The sequence below is a fragment of the Ostrea edulis genome, chromosome 3 (genome assembly GCF_947568905.1).
Source record: "Ostrea edulis chromosome 3, xbOstEdul1.1, whole genome shotgun sequence".
NCBI classification, from domain to species: domain Eukaryota; kingdom Metazoa; phylum Mollusca; class Bivalvia; order Ostreida; family Ostreidae; genus Ostrea; species Ostrea edulis.
Genome location: NC_079166.1, coordinates 38,768,807 through 38,792,866, shown reverse-complemented (window position 1 = coordinate 38,792,866; position 24,060 = coordinate 38,768,807). Strand labels below are relative to the sequence as shown.

Sequence of the window (24,060 nt, the reverse complement as noted above, 5' to 3'; positions counted from 1 at the left end):
GACCTTTTAAAGAAAAATCCAATAAATCAAGCAATATATCTTAATATGAACGGAGAGATACATTGATACATTTCAGTCGGACATGTGATAGGTCTTACTTTTTATGGTTAAAGTTGACGGAGGCAACACAATGAACAACAGAGTCAGGCGTAATAACATTTTGTGTGGTTATGAGTCGAACAAAGGTCTGAAAAAAAGAAAGAAAAAAAAACTATTCGATCACAAAATAATAGTTCCCATCAATAACAAGGCATAGTTTCTCTTAATATTTTTGATTCTTTTAAACAAAAAGTTTATCATTGATAAAATAATTTTTATAATTTCCATAGATATGTTTGATAATCGAAATTCTGCAATTGTGATATTGCATATTGCTAAAGTAAAAATGTTATACACAGAATTCCTAGCAAGAAATTGACTTAATTTTAATTACCTAGACATCCATAAAATTGCTATGTTGTATGAGCTAATAATTCAGAGAAAATTGTTTAAATTCTAGAATTGCACTTTCAGAAAGTTAGAAATGTCAAAACATATTCTGAGTTCATGTACATTTGAGATGTAAAAACGCAGTGCTTACCATTATATTCCGTGAGAACGCATTGCAACTGCACTAATCCCCATTGAAATAAAACGATTGTAATCAAATCTACACATTTAAACGTCAAGTGGAACTTACAGGCGTGGGAGATATGATCTAATTTCAGGACAGAAAGTCAAATCAATGTTTCCTTACGACAGTGAAATTCACTTGATATTGTAACAGATAGAAAAAAATGACCTTTGATAATATTTGAAGACCAGAGCAAAATGTTTCGGAGTCGGCAAAATTCTTAAAAGACACCATGCCACGGGTTTAATGAACTTATATTGGAAAATACGCCAGTGGCACCATAACGTCACTGAAATTCTTTTCAACTTGGTTAAAAATACCTTCGTGTAATGGTAAAATCAAAAGCGATATACAGGTAGCACGTGCCCGTCCTAAATCAGAGAATAAAGAGCTAATCGAAATTGTGAATTAACGTGTCAGAGGATGCCTACCTCCCGATTCCTCCCGTAAGATATTAATTAAACACCTCCAAAATATGAAAGCTATCTGGGATAAAACAACTACAACATGCTGAGCGTGTTACACCTAAGGTACGAGTTCAAACAAGTGAGATACGAGCTACCTGAGATAGCTTGGATAATGGTATTCAGATACTGTTTGCAACTGATAAAGGAACATGGAGATTTTAAGATTACACTTGCTATTAGAGACTAATTATTTCTTGGATTTATATGTATAGTGCATTAACCTGGTATCAAATATGTTTTTAGAAATGCTAAAAGTTCCTTAAACGTCATTTGAAATTCCTTTGTAACATGTTTATGAAATATAAATGATTGCCAAAGGGGCGATCTACTTGCATTTCCCCACAAAATGACTTAATGAAATAAAGGCGCATTTTACTTTGGGTGTCAATTGTTGCTTTTTAAATATGACATCACATATACTGGATCTTTAGAATTAAGCTTTAAATTCTTAAAATAAAAAAAATTCAGAAGTTTTTTTTCTTTCAGAAGATATAAAACGTATCCAAGAATATCATTAGTGATGCATCATTAACAGACATATCATAGGAAGATAAAGGTACTTCTGAGTGCACTCATTGTCTTCTAGAGGAGCAACTCAGGAACGTCATATTTTAAGCCACAATGAGACACTTCTGACGTCATGTAACAAGTAGTCATAGATTGTTCCTGAAGAACGCACTCTTTGTAGAGGAGATAAATACTACTTTGTTTCATATTTCAGCAATACATCCTTTATACATACTTCGAATTCAAAAATAAAAGAGATTAAACTACATGTAGTTGTAAATTACAATATGTAAACTTAAATGACTGCGATATTTAGGATACTTGACGTTAAAAGAAAAGTCTTTATAAAATTTCTAGCACCTCAAATATTTTCATAATCAAAAATGTAACATTGTTACAGAGCACCGATTGTCTGCACAATAGATAAAATTCACTACTTCCGGTGTTATTGTACACGGTTTTATGATAATAAAATTATCCCATAATGAATAAAGCTTTATCTTTTCATCTCATTGAAAAAATATGTCATTGATATTATCTTGAGATGAAAAATATGATAAACGTATCGTACTTACCCAATCACAGGCTGATCTTAGTAATGATGTGCACTGACTATAGCGATTAGAAAGGAAAGAATATTTTCACATTGCAGCGTACGTGGTACTCATGATTTCCACTCTCAATAAATATTGTAACAGAGATATTGGGATGAAAAATATTCCTTGGAAATAAACTTATTGGATGAAATGAACACCGGTAGTGCAAATTTGTAACACGCGGCCGTGATGTTACTGTTCACTTGAGTAGAACGGTTTCTTTTATAAAAAAAAATGTGGTATTAGCTGTTTTGCTGGTTTCGTTCGATTAACATGTGGCGAGGAAGACAAGCCTGTTTTGTACGGGGTATGGTGCGTATGAATCCATGCGTTTATCAAGTAAATGTATTGATGATGATTCGTGAATTGATTACTTTAATTATGTACATGTATTTGATTATGCATTCGTATGCCAAACTTCCCTACCTAAAAAATCTCTAGTATATATCAGTTAATCATATCTTTTGTATTCTGTAAACATTTGATACTATAGTAAAGTATATATACATTAAAACCTTTGATACTTTATTTTACGATAGAAAATATCTTCAAATGATACTTTGACTGGATTAAAGATCCTTTGATAAAAAGGGTTAGATAATTTGTCTAAATTGAGTAAATGTATGTACACCAAAACTTTGATTTAATGATACTATAATGAATTTATTAATTAAGAAAAGATGTAGATATCGAACAGTGATCAATCTCGTAACTCCTATAAAGAATACAAACTTAAGAGTAGGGCAAACACGGACCCCCTGGTCATACCAGAGGTGGGATCATGTCCCTTGGAGTAAGCATCTCCTGTCACACCCGCCGTGAGCCCCGTATCTCGATATAACGGAGTAATCTGTAGTCAAATTCAGTGTAAAAATAACGGCTTTAATTGGTATGAAACATGGCAGACAGCATTTTACCCAATGTCAGTTTGTATCGTAAATTACATGGAGATCGTCATAACGACCATATAATTTGCGGAAAGCTGACTTTAAACGAGACTGTTGAAAGCCCTGTAGCATCATCTTATCTGTCAGTGGCCTACCTTGATTTTAATAACTGATCATTCGCAGAACAAGCTTTTGCGTATAGAATCAGTTGAGCGACATAGACAACATATGCAGATGATAATGGATTATTGCTACATAAATATGGGGCTTGGTAGAATATTTATAGGATCCGGCAAATTATCAATGCTTGTATGGGTTTTTGTGATTAGGAATCCGGTATAGGACGGTAACACATTCATTCATCCCATTGACAGGCATATTAAATGTGATTTTAGAAGAATTTCATCTTTTGAAAGGGAAGTTGAAGTATAAGTACTAGGATTACCAAATGTGGAATGAATGCCAAGTTCGTTTAAAATATAGTTGTAATGACGAGCCTTACAGGGAACGACAATGTTGTAATAAGCTTGGCCAGTTGGAACTAAAACATATTTCACCTATAACCTATCTAATCCTTTAATCACTTTTAGTATACTAAACACAGAAGGATAGATAGTACGCACTATTGTTCTGATGTGTCTAATTCGTGATTTTAATATTCCTCTTACACCTTTTATGCATTCTGACAAAGTGACAATTCCTTTTCCATATTTAACCAGAAACATTGAATTACTAATGTAAAAACTTCAATATTTTGGTTCATTAAAGTAAAGATTTTGATACTGTTGTAAGCTATAGTTATTTAGAAATGTGAAAATAACGAACATTGATCAATTTCATAACTCCTATAAAGAATACGAAATTAAGAGTATGGCAAACACGGACCCTTGGATATACTAGAGGTGGGATCAGGTGCTTAGGAGGAGTAAGCATTCCCTGTCGATCGGTCACACCCTTCATGAGCCCTATATCTTGATCAGGTCAACAGAGTAATCTGTAGTTAACATCAGTGTGTAAAAAACGTCCTAACAATTGGTATGAAACGCGTCAGAGAGCATTCAACTCAATGTAATATTAGAACGTTTTAACGACCATAGAAATTGCGAAATGCTGACATTAAAACAGACTGTTGAAACCCCTGCACCATCAACTTATCCGTCAGTAGCTTTCCTCGATTTAAAAACTGAGTATACGCAGAATAAGCTCTTTCATATAGAATCACTTGAAAGACATAAACACCAGTTGCAGGTGATAATGAAATATTGCTACATAGATATGGGAAGTTACCGATGGAGAAGCCGAAATCAACCGTTTGTCATAAAGTTGAGTTTTAATATCATTACTCCGGTAGTTACATATTTTTGTTTGGGATTATTTTAGGACTTTACTTGAAAAGGAATCACATGTTTATTTCACAAAAAATGTCATGAAATGTACATTCAGTCATAAACTTGATATGTGAATTGATAGTTATTTAAAGATGTGTCACGGCTGGATTTTTTTTACGTTCATCTCCAGATTTATGGATCTCATTTATGCATCAAACGTTTATTTTTTTTTTTACGTCTACTGTGCTCATAATACGCAACGAAGAGCATACAATTCAAATCACGCAAGTTAGTGCGTAGTACACACATTAGATCTTTTATGCTCCACGATATTGATATGTCGCAATAAAAAGACCAAAGGATCTAATTTAAATTAGAATAGTATGCTCACGATTATGTACTATCAACGCAGTATAAATAAACGAAATAGTATATATATTGACTGATCGCAGTAACCAAGTAGTTAAGGACTTCGCTATAGAACTGGAAACTTGGGTTCAATTCTCGATACCAGCGTTGCACCGAATCTAAGACGAGTCACATCGATTGTGACTGTTTCTTCGCCAAGCGCTCGGCATTAGAACCAAGCCACGGGATTTTCGGATATGACCTTAAAAACTGAGGTTTCGTGTCATGTAAGGCGCTGGCATGTTAAAAGACCATCCCTGCTACAATGCACGACCTTGAACGATATGCATAGGTCAAGTTAATTATCATTTCTGCACTTTTATGCAATGAAATTTGCCTTCTCGTTAGAAATACGGCGTCTTTGATGTCAAAGCAATTCGCACTCTTGTTTTACATGCATCAAAAGAAAAGATAGAAAATTGTCCTTTGCTGCTTCCTTTTACTTAACAATTTCACTTACTAGCCTTAGAGGAGTTGTCTATTTTGGAATGTTTTTAAGAAGGTATGCTACATCAGAGAAATTTGATATGGATGAAAAGTGGAGGATATGCACAAAAATATTTTGAAATTGAAAACTTTCAAATTTACTTTAATTAGTCAAAAACATGCAGTTTTAGTAGAAAGCAATCTGAAAAAAAATCTAAAACCCCTGTTGGACTCGAACCCGCGATCTAAATTTCAGCAGTCGACATGCTTTTTTTGTCTTTTAGCAGTCGACGTGCTAACCTACTGAGCTACTCAGCTAGGCAACGAATTTCGAAATGAATAGAAAAATATTGCTCATATTTATATTTTCATTTAGGTTTTTAAAGGAAGTCATCAATTATGACGATGTAGAGAACCTCCTTTAATGTATTTTGTTTGAAATAATTACGAGACTTTAGATTGAAAAGATTTTCTTTCTAACTACACTTTATAATGATGGTAATATATCATTTACAATCCACTTGTTGATCTTGGCAAAACCATCAAGATTATTGATAAAAGTTTTCTCCCCCTCCCCCATCGATAACAATCAGTATGGTAATGTCAAATGAATGTTTAGTGTAATAGCGTTATAGCGTGATACATTTTTACTGATGAAATATCGTTTGTATTTTATGATAGAGTTTTGTTTTGAAGGTATATAAGAATATTTGTGAATGATCTAAAAGGATACAGTGATATCCACATGATATAAAACTCTAATATTTACTACAGAAAAGAAAGACGGAGAGTTAAGAAAAGGATCAACTGCGTGGCAGTAGTATTTGGAGGTTGTTAAAATTTTCTTCATGAAATTTTTATTTCGATGAGGCAAATTACAGTTAACAGGACATATAGTGCTTGAAACATGTCCCGAAAACAACAATTAGTATTACTACGACATGATCATGACTTGATTAAAGAAGTTCGAAAAAAACATATAGGTAGCTTAGAACAGAATCTTTTTGTTTATACACAATCGGATTCAAATTCCGCGTCTCTGTTTCTAAAGTATATCCAGACTGGTGTTTTATTTCTTTTTGCTAATTTAGAACAATCAACTGAATGGTATTTATCTATACAAAACTCAACTTTTTAATAGCTGTCGCCATTAGTTATAAAAAGAATACGCATTCTGCTAAGTAGATAGAACTTTTAAAGTACAAAGATACATAAATAATACCAATCACACAACGGTAAAAATATAAAGCTTCTCCATCTATAATTAGAACACAATCCTCATCTAATGCTTATTTCCCATTCATATTTAATTTTGCTTCTTGCCAATTTGCAAAAATAAAAATATGAAATAATTAGAAAAGAAGAGCGAATGATCAATTTTAAATATATCTCATCGAAAACGAAAATGCACGGAAACAAAATATACGTGGGAGAAGCCATGTTATGATAAAGATAGACGAAATGTTTTCTGAATGCATCGTCAACCATAGATATATTGATTGATTGATTTTATACCGTTTAACGTCACTCATATGGAAACGTCATCATTACCGATGAAGGGCTGCAAAATTTAGGCCTATGCTCTGCGCTTACGGCCTTTGAGCAGGGAGGGATCTTTCTCGTGCCACACCTGCTGATACGGAACCTCGATTTTTGCGCTCTCATCCGAAGAACTATAGAGATATTACTCAATCCCAGTTGGATGCATGCTGTAAACAAATAACCTCCTTCATAGTAAGATCAAATCATCTGTTACTATAGTAAATCAAAGTTTCATCCAGTAAGTATTTACATGTACTACGTCCGGGGGTATCTTCACTTTCATGATATATGTTGTGATAACTTCTGCCCAATCCCATTATAATTTATAGAATATAAGATATATTTAATCTAAAATTTAGTCATTTTGTTTGTATATTAACTATGACTGATTTATTGTATTGCATTCAGATCAATAGGCATCGTGTCTTTTATCAATTAAAAGTTGAATTGAAATAAAATTATACATAAAAAACACTTTGATCCGATTTCACTGAATCCAAATCTTCACAAAATTTCTAGACTTGTGAATGTTGAAGGTGATTGCATTTCTCCTAGGTAGCGCTCTTTAGATATAATTATAATAATGAACTGTTGAATGAATAAGCTTTTGTGCAACAATAATCCTAGATATTAAGAATTAAAGAAAGACAAATAAATTGCTAGATAATTCATAAGAGATATGACGACTATGTAAGAAGATTTAATATTTAGAAAAACGGCAGGTGTTATAAAATCGTTAGAAATCCCAACATTCAACGAGCGATGCTCAGATTAACTGAGATGAGAAAGTTGAATATCCAGACTGGAAGTATGAATATTGAGGTTCACACGAGGAAGGTCAATAAGAGCAGTGGTAAAAGAAACTGTCCGTTACTGCATGAGAAGATACCGGTTTAACAGAGGAAGTATTGTAAGAGCAGCAAAACTCAGATACAGACTAGGAGTGGTTGGTTAGATGTTGTTTAACAGGTTCGGGAATCTCTCACTCATATGGAGAGTTCACCATAGTCGGTGAAGGGCTGCAAAATTTAGGCCTATGCTCCGCGCTTATGGCCTAAGAGCAGGGAGAGATCTTTATCGTGCCACACCTGCTGTGACACGGGACCTCGGTTTTTGCGGTCTATTTAGTCGCCTCTTACGACAAACAAGAGATACTGAGGACTTATTCCATCACCGATCCCCATGGGATCAAACTAGGAGTGACTGAAATACAAGGTACATATGTATTGAAGTTTAAATCAACAGCAAATTTTCATATTCGTATTCAAACGATAAAAACTCGTCAGAATCAAAATATTCAAAACGTATCCTTGCTTAATAAGTACGGACACATTACAAAGGCAGAATGTCTCGTAATTACCTTAGTATGAATCCCAATGCATATATTAACAAAGTAGCAGATTTATACTATCAGTAACGATATAATTTAAGCGAAACACAGCGTGCAGAATGGAGGTAATGTTTTGTAGTGTCCAAATTTTTCCATACTTCGTTGAAGACATAAATTCTTTGCTCGTTTATCAGTAGGTTACATGTAGTTTATTATCCTATATCTGATAGGAATTCGCTGAGATTGTAAATTCAATCTTGAACATATTGAAAAATGCAAAGATAAAAACCACTGCGATTGATAATGATAAATCACAAGCTTGCTTGTGGGGCATTCCCATACCCATACACCAGTTCATGTACTTGACAACGAAATCGACAGGAAAATTTACTTCGTAAAGTTTATCAAGTTTTGGATTCAATTCGTCGTATTGGCACATGTAATACTCATCATTATAGAAATTTCAACATATTTATTGCCGGAGAACAGAACTCACTCACAACATTTTTCATGTGTCGTCCCTGACGGGGCGAACAGCAAGCTGGGTAAACCAAGTCTGGCCACCGACGTAAAAGCAACATTCAACTTTGAATGAAAAATTAAACAGTCATCAATGAATTTACCTTTTAATTTGAGTCCACTGCCACATGATAGAGATTTATGACCACTATAGCCCTTCACATTCTGTATTCCAACTATTCTACTAAGGGGTTTATTCATCCACTGGAAATATCTGCTGCTATCAGATCTTGCGAAATGCTTAATAGCTCCTTGAATATATTAAACAGAATGTAATTACCTTATTCTGACAACTGAACCCCATCTTAGTGAAAAGGGAGTAGATGTTTTCCAATAAATTGAGAGTGTCTAATAACTCTCACCCACATCAATAATTCATTAACTGTGTATCTATTAGACGTGTTCTTGGGATGCGCCGAGGCTCTTGAAGTTTGAAATTATCTCCATACAATACGAGGTAACACGAAGGACCGGACATGGTTTCCAACGACCTGTAACTTTTATTTCGTCATCAGGAAAACCCTCTGTGATGGTGGTGCAGATATTTCCCATTTCTAAATGAATGAGACTGGCAAAACTTGTTAATCTAAACAAACTGCTGTTGTAACAGTGCCCACAAATTGTGTCGAGTTAAAAGGACAAATGAAGGGACTGTGTATTTGTGTTATCATGCCTGCAAAATATTTAGCTTACACAGTACTGAACAGATGTTTAAACCATGTCCGTTGAAAAAAATATTACACCTTTACCTAGGTGATCTGTTTTTGAGCACCACAAGATACTTAATGCAGAGATGATCAATGTCTAATATAGTCTGCGAGTTATTGCCCTTGGATAATGAAATTTACCTTATGTAGGCATTCTAACAAATCGTAATCCCCAGATAAATTGGTAACAAGCGGAATGTTATTCTTTTTACTTGCAGACAATAAATCGTTCGAGACAAAGAGACCAGTCCTCAGAGATAGAGAGTCTGGAGCCACTTTTATATTCCCATTGAGTTCAGGGTAAATCTTTGGTGGGGGCCGAGGGGGGCCCCTGGGGCTCCCATGTTCTTTTAAAAACGTACACGCATTTGGATTGCAAAATCTGTCATTCTTCTATTGATCTGTATATTATCGTACACATACATTTAAATTAAGGACCTTCTGTACAGGAAGGCAAAAATGGTAAAACTAAGGATTATTTCAACTTGTTTTCACTTAGTTCATTGTCAACATAGGGTATATGATCTTTCCTTTGAACGTAAGTATTGAAAACAGACACTAAGATTTCTCTAGATTCATATCTAAGCCCCATGAAAATGTATATCGACTACTGGGGATTCAGAATCAAGGACTGAACCAAACATGATTGGGAGTGGTACGGGAGAGGGGGGGGGGGGGGGAGGGGGACACCAACTACCGTATAAAAGGGAATTTTAAAATTTCAAAAGGTAATTTGTTCCATTTTAAGCACATACAATTGTTATCTTTGAAAATTCTAGAAGGTTGGGGGGGGGGGGTGCGCCCACACTACCCCTTGTAGCCGCCAGTGGTTCACAGTTAGGCTTACAATCCATAGTGTAACGTTATTCACTGTTGAATAGAGCCTATCGACAACGGTAAACGACGAAAAGGTATACATTGCTGCTCAGTGTGGTAATTCAGGATTCCAAAGGGATTTGATACAATATACAGATTGCTTGTTTTTTCGTTTTTAAAATTTATTACAGATGTCTTTAACAAAGACGAAGAGACCAGAACTTTGTTAACAGAGTATAACATATTGTTTTTGATTCAGATAATATGTACACACGTGCAATTTACGTATAAAATTACCACTTATTAATCACAACGACAAATACGTATTTATACCAGGTTATCACTGTTCCAAGAAAATCGACAAATAACGTAAACACCTGACAGCGTTATCAAATATTTAACACTTTATTTGAATCTTGACTAGATGATAATTCATCTCAAGGCAAACGGCGCTCATTGAATGAAGCCACGTCGTTTTCATCCGTGGCTATAATATATTTTATACAATGTAAGAAATATTGATTTAAAATCGAGTTAGATTTTCTCAATAATAGAACGATCAACATTGAAACAAAACATTTTGTTGATGAAACATTAAATATTAGTATCATGTTGATCATATTTTAATTCCAGAATTCTGTCATTTCAAAGATAAGTAGCCATGGGTAATTGGTAGCTGGTTGGTTGATTATGTTTGTTTAACGTCCCGTGGGAATTTTTTTTATACTCATTCTGTGACGTTACCAGCTGTAGATGAGGTACCATACAATATGTAAGCATAGCGCTCTGGTCCGTAGCAGTGAGGGTTCTTCAACGTTCCAACGCCTGCCGAGACACGGGACCTCCGTTTTTATCCAAAGGACCCTTGATTCTCACTTCGAAATGCCGAGCGTTTGGCGAAGAAGCAATCAGTACCCATATTTACGTCTTGGGTTTAACGCGGCCATGGCACGATTACTATATTTACTAGTGAATCATAGTACATATATTAATTCGCCAGGTATAAAGCAAATTATTACATGATCGAATAATCTCAAGTTTTCCGATTGGCTGAGACAACACTTCACCTACACGTGCTTTTGTAGTGAACATAACATTAAATTTCTCCAACATATTGGGCCAAAAATAAATTGGAGATTTCAAAATTGATACCACTGATTATTATTTTTGATCACTCAAGTAAAACTCGAGTGTCTCTACTCACTTTCGACTATCTTGCACTATAATTGTAAAGAAATGGTGACCTAGAGCATTCGCTTCGTAAACGGGAGGTCATGAGTTAGTGCCACACTCATGTCATGGCCGCGTCGAATCTAAGATGGAAATATAGGTATCGATTGCTCCTCCATCAAACGTTCGGTATTCAGAAGTGAGAATTACGGGTCTTTTGGACATGACTTTAAAAACGAATATTCTGTGTTTCAACAGGCATTGGCACATTAAAGAAACTTCTCTGCTACGGTCCTGAGCATAGTTAACGTTCTAAATTTGTGGTACTTCATCTACAGGTGATGACCTCCCAATACATGTATCATAAAACAACCAAACAACCAACCACCAGTCAGCCAACCAACCAACCAACAAAGACACTGGAGTAAGAATTGTTGGATTATAGTACATGTAACATCGAGTCCGATGTACAGATGATCGGTCAGGTACATTAGATCAGTTGCCAAGTTCTACGTGTTCTAATAGCCGGTTTCGGTTGGTCGAGTGCACGTTTGCTGTATGTCCCATCGGGAAATTTCAAGATGGTGACTAGATGCATGGGAATAAACCAAGTCATTTTAGTCGATGAAGTCTTCACATGTGAAATGCTGATATTTTAATAAAACTATAAAAGAGTTTGCTAGTCTTTCTTGTTGATTCATTTATGTTGATTAACAATGTTGTTATATATAGGCAACAGAAAGACATACAATGTATACTATATTGTAGGGGAAGAGTGGTTACCTCTCCTTTTCCTTAGATTTCTTTAATCTACCACTATGAAATCTTGTGAAATTGTTTGGCATTCGGGGGTTTCATACATAAAATATTTTAAAGTGTATTCACTCAATTTTCCATTTTTGAATAATAAAATAAAGTTTTTTTTGGTCTGGTTATTTAAGACACCCCGTTCCCTCCTATCACTGCTTTTAGAGTTTGACACTTAAAACTTTTTCAACGTTTTACTCAAACCTACCGCCGATTATTTGTTAATTAAACGTGTATTTGTTTGCTCTCCAATATGTCAAATTTTGATAATACCTATGATAACACAGATACGACTATTCTGCGAAACAAGAAGAACCTAAACTTGTGATAAACTGTTATCTATAGAGAGATCAATGGTATGAGATACCTACAGTATTAAAACCCAGGTAAAGGACTCACGACGTACGGAACTAAACCCCGTAGCAGCTTATGGCCAGTGCAAAAGACCGCTCAACTAACTAGGCAAGAAAACCTCTCGTGGTCATTTCTCGAGGTCATTACTTACGTTTTAGCCAAACAAATGTCCAGCATCCAATCAAAAGTAGAGAATTTATCACAGAAATGTAAACGCTAATGAAGTTATTGACCGTTTTTAGGCGAAACACATGAACAAAGATCCCCACCTTCTGTCACCGTTTCCACACTTATAAATTCACTGTTTCATTTTACACCACGCGGAAATATTAACGGCTGTGAAAGAGAAACTTCATATATATTGTGCCACAACATATGCGAGAAGTGATGTAAATCGAATGTGGAATCTAAAAAAAAAACTTCCAAAGAACGTTTAGTAAATCTAAAATTACAAAACTTTTCCCTAATCAACAACATCAAAACGTATGACTTTTCAATACTTTGCACGACCATTCCTGACAATAAAGTAACGACTAGGATTTTTGACATCATAGACAGCTGCTTCGTCAATAAATATGGAACATGGAAATATTCGTACCTTGTGATTAATCATCCAAAATTACTTTGATAAACATCACTCTGATTCTACGCACGAGTACTCTTAGATTAACATTAAAAAGATGATGGCGTTCGTCATTGACAGTATCTACGTAGTTTTTGGTGATCATTTTTTTCCATCGTCAACTTCTCCAATTTATGTAGCAATATTCCATTATCACCTGCATATGATGTTTATGTCTCTCAACCGATTCGATACGCAAGAGCATGTTCTGCGTATGATCAGGCGAATGACAGATAAGTTAATGTTACAGGGGTTTCATGAGCCTTGTTTGAAGTCAGTGTTCGCATATTCTATGATTGATAAAACAACCTAATATAGAAATACAACCTGTCATTGGGTCGAATGCTGCCTGACGTGTTTTGCATCGATTGTTTAGGTGTTCTTTGCATAATGATTTTGACTACGGTTGTTCCGTTTGCTTGATCAAGATGCTGGACTCATGGCGGGACTGACGGGTCCGCAGGAGATGCTTACTCCTTCTACGCACTTGATATTACCTCTGGTATGTCCAAACATCCGTGTTTACCTTACTCTTAATTTTGTTTCTTTCGAGGAATTATTATCACTGTTCGTTATCTTCACCATTTCGTCCAGTGCACTACATGTTCAAAACATTTCCCCCATCAAAGCTAGATTATTAAACACAGTTCGTAGATGCTGAGAAAATAATATGCCTTTTAATCATATATCAAGACAGTTAAAATCTACTGCATGTTTCCGGATTAAGAAATGTATTTGTTTTTCACCTTGTAGTTTTACAGCATTGGTAAAAATGCCGTGTTCACCACGACAGTCTTCGTGCAATACAACCTACACAACAATATGATCAGTCACCTAAACATTATTCTATTAAACACTACTCTGATTCTACAAGTACTCTGAAGTTGGATTTCCTATTGGCACAAATGCTCCCTTATTAGCTGACCTGATTTTGAGGCAGAATGTATTCAAAAGCTTCTACACGAGAAGAAAACATCTCTTGCTGCTGCCTACACCTCGACGGTTAGATACGCTGACGACGTTTTGTGTATTAACAATTTTCATTTTCATGTATATATCGATTCGAAATATTCCATTGAAATCGAAAAAAAGGCACCAGAGAGTTTTCCATATCTGTTTCATATTTTAGACGTTAACGGCTAACTAACAAATTAACTTTATGACAAACAGGATGACTTCAGCTTCTCCACCATCAACTGGCCATATTCATGTAGCAATATTTCCCTGGAATTTTCGGGGGTCCGTATTTGTCCCACTCTAAAGTATTCATTATAGGATTTATGAGATTGATCCCTGTTTGTTATCTTCACCCTTTTCATGATAGAAATATCAAATAGTATAAATGACTAAAGTTGAAAATTGAAAGGTACATATGTACTAAGAAATACACGTAAGATGTGTTTGTTTCCAAACTGACATGGTTAATGGATCTATAATGACGCTTTATAATAAGAGCAAGTTTTGACTTGGATCTCATCTTTCGAATACATGTATATAGGGTCCAGTGGGAATCCGGGTTAGAATAGGTCCTCAGTACCCTTTGCTTGTTATAAGCGGCGACTAAATGGGACCGTAAAAACCGTTACCCCGTGTAACAGCAGGTGTGGTACAATGCAAGGTGAAGATAACGAACAGTGATCAATCTCATAACTCCTACAATAATGATCCCTCCCTGCTCAAAGGCCATAAGTGCCAAACATAGACCTAAATCTTGTAGCCCTTCACCAGGAATGGTGACGTCTCTACATGAGAGAAATGTTCTCCAGAGGGACGTTAAACAATATACAATCATTCAATCAATCGTCTATTGGAATAAGGGCCTATCAAACTATATTCGTTATTCTAAACCATGAGTAAAACACCACAAGTAGATAGGTATGCATAGATGCAAGGATTGTTGGTTTGTTTAGGGAAGAAAACGTGTAAAAAACACGGATCGTATTTGGAAACACTTTTCATTTATGTGTTTACAGTCGTATTTTATTTATAGAATACTGTCGTATTGATATAATTATGCTTTCACATAAGATATTAAACATATGTAACTTTAAAGAAAGTTAATAATTCGTATCTTCCAAAATAATATTTGTGCTGAAACAATTTTTCACAATTGCAGTATTCCGAATTTCGATATATAGATATGAAGCATGTTAGGACATAGAATACATAATGATAATGCCTTAGACTTTATCGTCTCTTTAAATACGTATTTGCCTGTTTCCAGTTGCTGGTTATCTCTTGGATATACAAGTTGTGATATTATTTGGTATGTACACTCTGTCAATTTTCATCAATGGCATTGAACTCTTTATCATGTTTGGTTTTTCTACAATGTTTAAGTGATATTGATGTCAACACCACCCAGAATTAGCAAACAAACGTAAAATTCTTTTACAAATTTTACATAACAGTGCACCCTACAGAGTTTATCAAATCGTCTTCAAGGCTAATTACATACATCTTGAAAGCAATATTCTTGAAGATGGCTTTCGAGTTTAGTATCCTATTTCAGGGGGCTGGAAAAGTTCGTCTTCACTCTTGTGTTCCTACATGGACCCGATCTATGTAAAGGTTACAGGCCGAAAACTGTCCATTCGATTAAAAGAAACAACTTTTGGACGGCCGTTAAGCCCAACAATAGTTCTTTTTTCATACAGAGTGAACAGTGTGAGACCTGTAACCTACTTAAAACATTGCATCTTTTGTTCTAAGAATTGACAGGCTTACTTAGTCTGACAATATAACCAGTCTTGTGTATAAGTTTCTATTGTTCACTTATTGGATAGTGTCACGTAAAGTATGAAGGGTATCATCTTGTACTGCATGTGTTTTTTATTCACTCAATGTACAATACTGAGTCATATCAACATGTCTTACTCTGATGGGGACACCATTTTCATTGCACAATTAAAATTTCACGATACAAATACAAATGCTGCGAATACTGTCTTAATTAGTGAAATATTCTGGATATATAGGATGAGAAAGCTACGGAACCGAACGTTGATTAGAAAAGCATGGTGTTTTTTAAATACTTTGGATGAAGAAACAATTAATGACAGCCAAAAGAACCCACAATGTATATCCCTTGAAATGAAGTGAAATTATTCATAGAAGCGAAGATAATGATTCAGAATAAGGATATGTTAGTACAGAAAACATAAAAAGGCGTTGTCAAGAAGTTTCGTTATGTACCTCTGGATCCAGCAAAATTCAAAATACAGCAAGGAATATTAAAAAAGTGTGAATCTTAAAATTGTAGCAGAAAATTATACTAAAGGGAATTATTGGTTTAGATGTTTCAGTGATTTTCCGATATCTGTGTTCAATTTGGGGAATTAAAAAAAAATGAATGGTTGAAGTGAGATTCCAATAGAATCAGGAAACATTTCATTCAAACTTCTGACATTGCACTGCAAGTCTTTTTTGTGTTTTGTGAAATGGATGAAACATTTCATAATTTAGTAGAACATATTGAATTCATGAATTACAAATATTAATTTGCGTCTGTATTGTTGTTGGCTTAAACCCTTTAGTTTACCTGTAACCATTGAACAAGTTACCTGTAACTGTCCAATAAGTTACCTATAACTGTCCAACAAGTTACCTGTAACTGTCCAATAAGTTACCTGTAACTGTCCAACAAGTTACCTGTAACCATCCAACAAGTTACCTGTAACCGTCCAATAAGTTACACAATATCGTCCAATAAGTTGAAAAAACCGTTGAATAATTATTTCTAATGATGGACATATTTTTTTAAACTTATTAGAGGTTTACAGGTAACTTATTGGATTGTTCTTGGCATTTAAAGCAATAGAAAGTATATAAAGAACAAAGGATGACGTCATATCAATGTTTTATACGCGGATGAAGTTGAATGCTTTTCAAAACATTTTCATTTATTTTTAACGCTTTGTTTTCATGATAGATTGCAAAATCACTTATTGTTGTATTCCCCCAAATGTTATTGGTTTGAGAAAAATAATTGCGTTTGTAGGAACTTTCATGGTTTAAAGTGTCATAATTTCACATCGTTTTGTCAATATCATTTGCCTGTGGGTGATTTGAAATTTGTGGATATGTCTTTATTACAGAATTAACGATAAAAAGATTCTCACGAAGATTAATGCATTTACAGTATCATCCAAATTACAGTTCGTAATGTAATGGTGATTATACCTAAAGCGATACAATGGTGCAATGAACAGTAACGTTCTGTAGATCTGTTGAATTGTTGAAAGTATGAACTTTACAAAAATTGTTAATTGAATTTTTCAAAGATCAAACATATCATTTTAACAATCAAGAAGCTTTGATGACCTATAATATAAACAAAATATAACTTCGGCTTCATAGACGTGAGCATGCGCAGATAATATGAACGTTCCCCAACGTGAAAGACCATGTTTTTAAGTTCGAATTGATGAAGGTAAAACTGGTACTTACGAAGTGTTACAACTTGTGATTCTTTTGATAGTTTCGTCAGTTATCGGTTGTTTAATACACACAAATCACAATAAATTTTCTCCTCTAACCCTCTACTAATCGAATGTAAATGACAACACGGGACACAACTTAACTTATCCGAGTTAAAATGAATAAGCACGAAAACACGGTAGATTTTAAACACGTCATTGATGTTTCAATCTGGCATGGTTATATAGTTTTTATTCCTCTATCTCACCAGAAGATAGTACAAACTAATTTCAGCAGCTTTGAGCCGCAATGCCCTTTTATACGTGTCAAATATTCAACATATCTAACAAACCCTTTGAAACAAATTGACGTTAGACTATGATGTTAAGAACTGTAAAGAAAAGAAAAAATCAACATTCAGAGTGAACATTATCAAAGGCTATCGGATTAATATTTTATCTCTCGTCTCACACTGCGTTACTGATAACAGTTGTTACAATTCTGTGGCATTTATAAACAAATACATGGTCATACTGTCATTCATAACCACAGCGGACACAATTAAAGCGGATTTCAATAGACATAACAAACACCTACAGTAAATCACATCAGTTATATTCGATTCTCATAATTTTCATCAAAACACATTTTTACACTTTCACCTCAATAAGAAATTCGGCTTTTAAAAGATGTTATTTAGCCGTCACAGTTATCAATGATACATTTTTTGTCTGTATTCTAATTTGTAATTTATCTGTTATCAGCTGCTCGTTAGAATTCCTTAGATATAAAATGACCATTTTCTTCGTTCGTTAGCATTCTTTTTTGTTGTTCAACTGTTTTCAGTCAATTTGTATGTTTTCTATATATTGCACCATGACTGTCCAATTAAAACTGTGTATCTAATTGATATCTAATATTTCTGTTTCACCTGTCATTACTGAATAAATGTGTGTGATAGAGACCTGTCTTTATAAAGGGAGCCAGTTACATGTAGGAGAAGTTAGAGTGGACGATTAGTCTTCCTGTTTTAAAGATACATAGAAAATATATTAACTCATATTTTGGAGAGTTTTGTCTTCCAACAGGGATGGGGGTAAAACCAAAGTGGTAGTTTCTATTCAAGGCTATAGTCTACTATAATGGTCAATACTATGCCATTTTAAGTAATGCTATTCAACGGTCTGTGAAATATTAAAAACAAATTACATAATTGGCTATCTAAAATGTTGCATCTGGATTCTCTAGAGATCTTCAACCCTCTACAATCTGTTCACCATGTATAAGGCTTGGTGACTAACTTGAATTGAATGTTGGCGGGCGAGAAGTTTGCAAAGTTACGTGAATTTTTTTCCTGATGCAGCCGTACCATACAAACTTCCTGACAGCTATTATAAGCTTGCAAATTGATGTCAAGCTTAGAAACTACTGGCGTAGCTGTTAAACGCCGAAGTTGATTTTGAAACTGTTTAGGATTAAAACAGAACGGCTGTTGCACACTAAATTGATTAACAGATAAGCTAATTTGGTGTACAATTTAGAGTTACGTTCTACCGGTAGCCAAACTCTGAAAATATACAAGATAGCTGTCAAAGGTTCTGTTTCAATTTGCTATGGCGTGGGCAGCCCTGAACAGTTAAAAATTAGACAATCAGTAGCAAAATATCTGCTGTTGGAGGAAATCTATTTTAATTTGGAATGATAATATCACATGCGATTTCTCAACATTATATTTATGAGCAATATCATTCGATTTTCCTCATTTACATTTCAATTGAAGTGTCCACTTTAGATAAAGAATGTGACTCACAAACAAAATTAATATATGAGATTTAGTTTGTATATTTTGATTTGTGGTATCATATCAATAGAAATGCAAGTTTCGATTCACCTGAATTCAACCAACGTTTACACAGTTGTGTATTTGAATTATGGTCATTGCTAAAATTGGCACAACAAGAGGACTATCAGATAACAAATCTATTAAACAGCAGGACATTCGGTTGATTTGGTATAGATGCTCTAATTTTGATTTGTTTTCTTTGTTTTACGTCCCTTCCAGATATTTTACTCATAATGAGACGTCACCAGCTGTAGGTGAAGTACCACAAATTAAGACATATGCTTTTTAAGCATTATAACACCTGCCACGACATGGGACTTCCGTTTTTAAGAACATCCAGGGGTCCGTGTTTGTCCAACTCTGTGTTTTGTATTCCTTATAGGAGTTCTGAGATTGATCACTATTTGTTATCTTCGCCTTTCATTCGAAAGACCCATGCTTCTCACGTCTAAATGAGCATTTAGCGAAGCATCAATCACTACCTATGTTTGCATACTAGTATTAGGTTTGACGTGGTCATTGTACAAGCGGGATTCGAACTCACGACCTCATAGTTACAAAGCGAACGCTCTACCACTGAGCTACCGTTCTAACGTTGGAATCAAGTTAATGTTTCATATCAAGTGAATTGAAGATCTACGGTGGTAATTTTCTGCCAATTAGGTATATGTTACTTTTATCGACAAGCAAGATACCGTGGAGTCATTTAAATACGTGGGTGCCAATTTTCATAGATTGTTAAGAATGTACAGTTTAGAAAGGATGTAATTTAGAAGATATAGTTTCTGCACATTAAAACATTTTACAAATGGTATATATATTTTACTGTGGTTTGGAATGCATGGGATAGAATAAAAACACCCACGATAATTTTATTCCCATGAAATCTAATGATTCCACAGTAATTATGCAAGATGCGAAGTGCAACTATGTTTGCTATCATTGGAGAGTGATTGATTTGTATATTGTTTAACGTCCCTTTTGAGAATTATCCACTCATATGGAGACGTCACCATTGCCGGTGAATGGCTGCAAAATAGGCATATGCTCGGCACTACGGCCTTTGGGCAGAGAGGGATCTTTATCGCGCCACAACTGCTAGCTGCTGTGACACAGGACCCCGGTTTTTGTAATCTCATCCGAAGAACCGCCCCATTTAGTCGCCTCTTACGACAAGCAAGGGGTACTGAGGACCTACTCTAACGGGATCCCCACGGGATAAAAATCTTCATAGAAATTCATATAAAATGAACAGCAAAATTAAAACTTTTTCTTTGCTGGATACATGTGTACAAATTATCAATGCCGACATGCAGTGCTTGTAATGTTGAAATGCGATCCTTTTTGTAAAAATGTAGATAATATAAATATGCAGACAATCTAGATCAACATGTTCACATATGGCGGGTTTAAGCTGTTATGAACTTGAAATGATTGATCGATATATTACAATGATTTAAAAGTGTGTTAACATATTGAGTTACCGCGAAAAAAGTGATGGATCAATTTCTGTTTTGTTGTAATCACGTGTCCAGTTTCATCGACGAGTTGTAAATACATGTTAAGTTTTGTAAAGTCTCTGGAATGTCACAAATCGATGAACCACGACAACAGATTAACATAACGCATATCTTATTTTATTCACTAATGAGGGACAGCTTTTGCTGTTGGCTCTCCATATTGCAACATGATGAGACATCATGTCGGGTACTACATATACGTAATTACTTGTCGTTTTAAAATAGTGATATATTCCGATAAAATCCAACATGGTATGAACGTTTAGGGTCCAAAAATATGGACATATCAAGTTCACACATTATTGATATACGCATACTTCAATTAGATATCAAATGATGAGTAGTCAGTGACAGGTCAAAGTATGTAACCTATACTTTTCTTGCGTATCAAAACTTCACAACTAGACATGAATAAGCTGTAGTTCAAGATAAATATATCTTATTTTGACCTGAATATATCTCCTGCTTAAATAAACGTCTTGTATGTTGATAAAATTGTTGTTTATTTAAACATTATGATTTCTGCACAATGAAACATCAAATAAATTGTTTTTCATTGTGGTACGGCTACAATGAAATGTTAATTTTGTATATTTCATTGTGATTTGAAATTGTGGGATACCCACGAAATCTACGAAATTGAGTTCTACAAAATCTGATGATGCCATAGTAATTTTCAAATATCTGTGAGCCACACGAAAGCTTTACCTTGAGGACTTCATTTTTTCCTCACAGGATGTTAAATGTGATTTTAGAAACGTATATCTCTGAGTGCCATATCCTTCAACCCTCAATTAAAATAACACATTCTTCTCTTCCAGAGAACATAGAATTGAAAAATATTCTTTAAAAAAATATTACAAGAAACGTACTTTGGATTTGAATCACTGCACAATTTTGAACAAGGATTGTTTTTTTTTACGCGCTGCAGTCACATGACTTCGTGTTTTTCATTTACATATGACAGACAAGAATGGTTCTGAACCACCCTAGGCATAGGATGCCTTTCATGTCACTAAGAGAGTTCTAAATTGTATCATGTTCTATTCAACTGGTACTCAACTGAATTGGGGAGGGGTACTGTCTTTTATTGATTTACAGAGACCTATTGCTAACATTCTAGGTATACACAATATAACATTTTATAACAATCAGCTCATATTTTCATACAGCTAAATATGATATTAATCAAAAACTCTCCAAAATATTTTAATACTGACATATGTCGATGTATTTATCAGATTTCAGAATAACAATGCCTCTGTCAATTATGTAAAATCTTGTAAGTGTAACATGTTACCTGTCCTTGACAATTTTCAAATGTCATAAAATCATACATTTAATAGCGTATCTTTAAGTTTTAGTGAAAGTAATAAGGTGTGGCATCGAGAGGCGTTCTATTTTCATCTCTCGTGTGAAACGTCTTGTCGGGCATTTAAGAATTCGTGTTACATGTATTATATTCGATAATGAAAGATGAAGATAACGAACAGTGATCATTTTCACAACTCCTATAAGCAATACAAAATATATAGTTGGGCAAACACGGACCCCTGGATACACCAGAGGTGGGATCAGGTGCCTAGGAGGAGTAAGCATCCCCTGTCGACCGGTCACACCCGCCGCGAGCCCTATATCCTGATCAGGTAAACGGAGTCACCCGCAGTCAAAACCAGCGTGCCAAGAACGGTTTAACAATCGGTATTAAACACGTCAGACAGCACTTAACACAACGATAGGTTTTTAATTGATAGGTTGATAATCTTAGTTACAACCTAAAATTTCTTATTAATTATTTGGATTTTGTGAAATCTACACTTGTTACGTTTGTGGATTCAATATATTCCTGTGAACTCATAATATAAGTCACCACAGGATCTTCAACGTCTTTGTCATATTTGCGTGTTTTGATGAACATATGTGTTAATGAGAAGCTAACAACTCAACTTTACGGCACACCTGATGACTTCAGCCACTCCATCGTTAACTTCCAATATTTATGTAGGAATATTCCATTATCAACTTCATATGGTGTTTCTGTTTTCCAACCAGTTCGATAAGTGGGAGTATGTTTTCCGTATGATTGATTTCCAAACCGAGACACGCTACTAATAAATAAGTTACAAGGGTTTCAGCAGTATCGTTTGATGTCAGCATTTCGAAAATTCTATAATCATTATATTACAGTCTTTTGTTAGGTGGAATGGTGTATGACGTATTTCAAGCCAATTGTGTGGCGACTCTTTTCATACTGATTTTGTGACTATATTACTTCTGATCATGACAGAGAGGTTATTAATTCTAGGGAGTGTGACTGGTGAACAGAGATATGCGTACCTCTTCTAGCCATCTGACCACACCTCTGGTCTTTCCAGGGGTCCTTGTTTGCCCTGTTCTAAATGTATATTCTTCATAGTATTAATGAGAGTTCCCACTCCGTCATCTTCACCCTTTTCACTTACCTTGCAATAAGTATGCAGGATACACGGCGAGCTTAAGTCAACTTATACAATATGAATATTTGATAATAGGTGATATATCAAATTTTGAATGATTTATTTTATTCATTATAGATATTATGAAATAAAGATTGAATACACCAAAACTAACCTCAACGTTGAAAAGTCGCCTTTAAAACAGCGAACAACAAAATATTTTGTAGTCTGAAATACGATTTACATTTATGTAGATCGAAAAAACCTTCAATGTTGTTTTAAGTTATTTTTGATATTGTCGATTCAAAAATGAATAAGAAGTGAATAAATAGATGTCCAAGGAATTTCTATGCAAATCACATGATCTAGGACTCAGTGTGGGTGTGATAGGGGATGGTTACTTCTCCTAGGGACCTGATCCAACCTCTGCTATAACCAAGGGTCCGTGTTTGCCCAACTCTCTATTTTGTATTCCTCATAGGAGTTATGAGATTGATCACTGTTCGTTATCTTCACCTTTCATGTTGACATTTCACAAGTACGAAAATATCTTGACGTCAGTATGTACACAATTTTCATTTTGATTCTCGTCTTTTGAAGATTGTATGAAAACAATTGTTTTGCAGGTTGAGAAAATTATGTTGCATGTTATCGTGACCTAAAGAAAAATAAACCACTATGAAGGTAACATTTTTCAATGTTATATCCGGTCACTTGATGTTACTATATTCGTTCTAAGCTGTT

At 34.7% G+C, this 24,060-nt stretch overlaps 1 protein-coding gene across 5 annotated transcripts in view; it reads right to left on the bottom strand.

Moving 5' to 3' along the window:
• Window positions 1-8,804, bottom strand: part of LOC125673114 (adhesion G protein-coupled receptor B1-like) — a 32,105-nt gene extending 23,301 nt beyond the window's left edge. For 2 of the 5 annotated variants that reach the window (XM_048909445.2, XM_048909450.2), the window contains exons 1-2: window positions 2,163-2,482; window positions 99-187 (exon numbers count right to left, since the gene is read on the bottom strand). In XM_048909445.2, the coding sequence (XP_048765402.2) occupies window positions 99-159 (61 nt within the window). In that variant the 5' untranslated portion in view covers window positions 160-187; window positions 2,163-2,482. Of the gene's footprint in view, window positions 1-98; window positions 188-580; window positions 1,452-2,162; window positions 2,483-8,727 lie in introns of those variants that run through there. The other 3 variants (XM_048909447.2, XM_056160650.1, XM_048909449.2) reach the window with 2 other exon arrangements.
• Window positions 8,805-24,060: the final 15,256 nt, after the last annotated feature.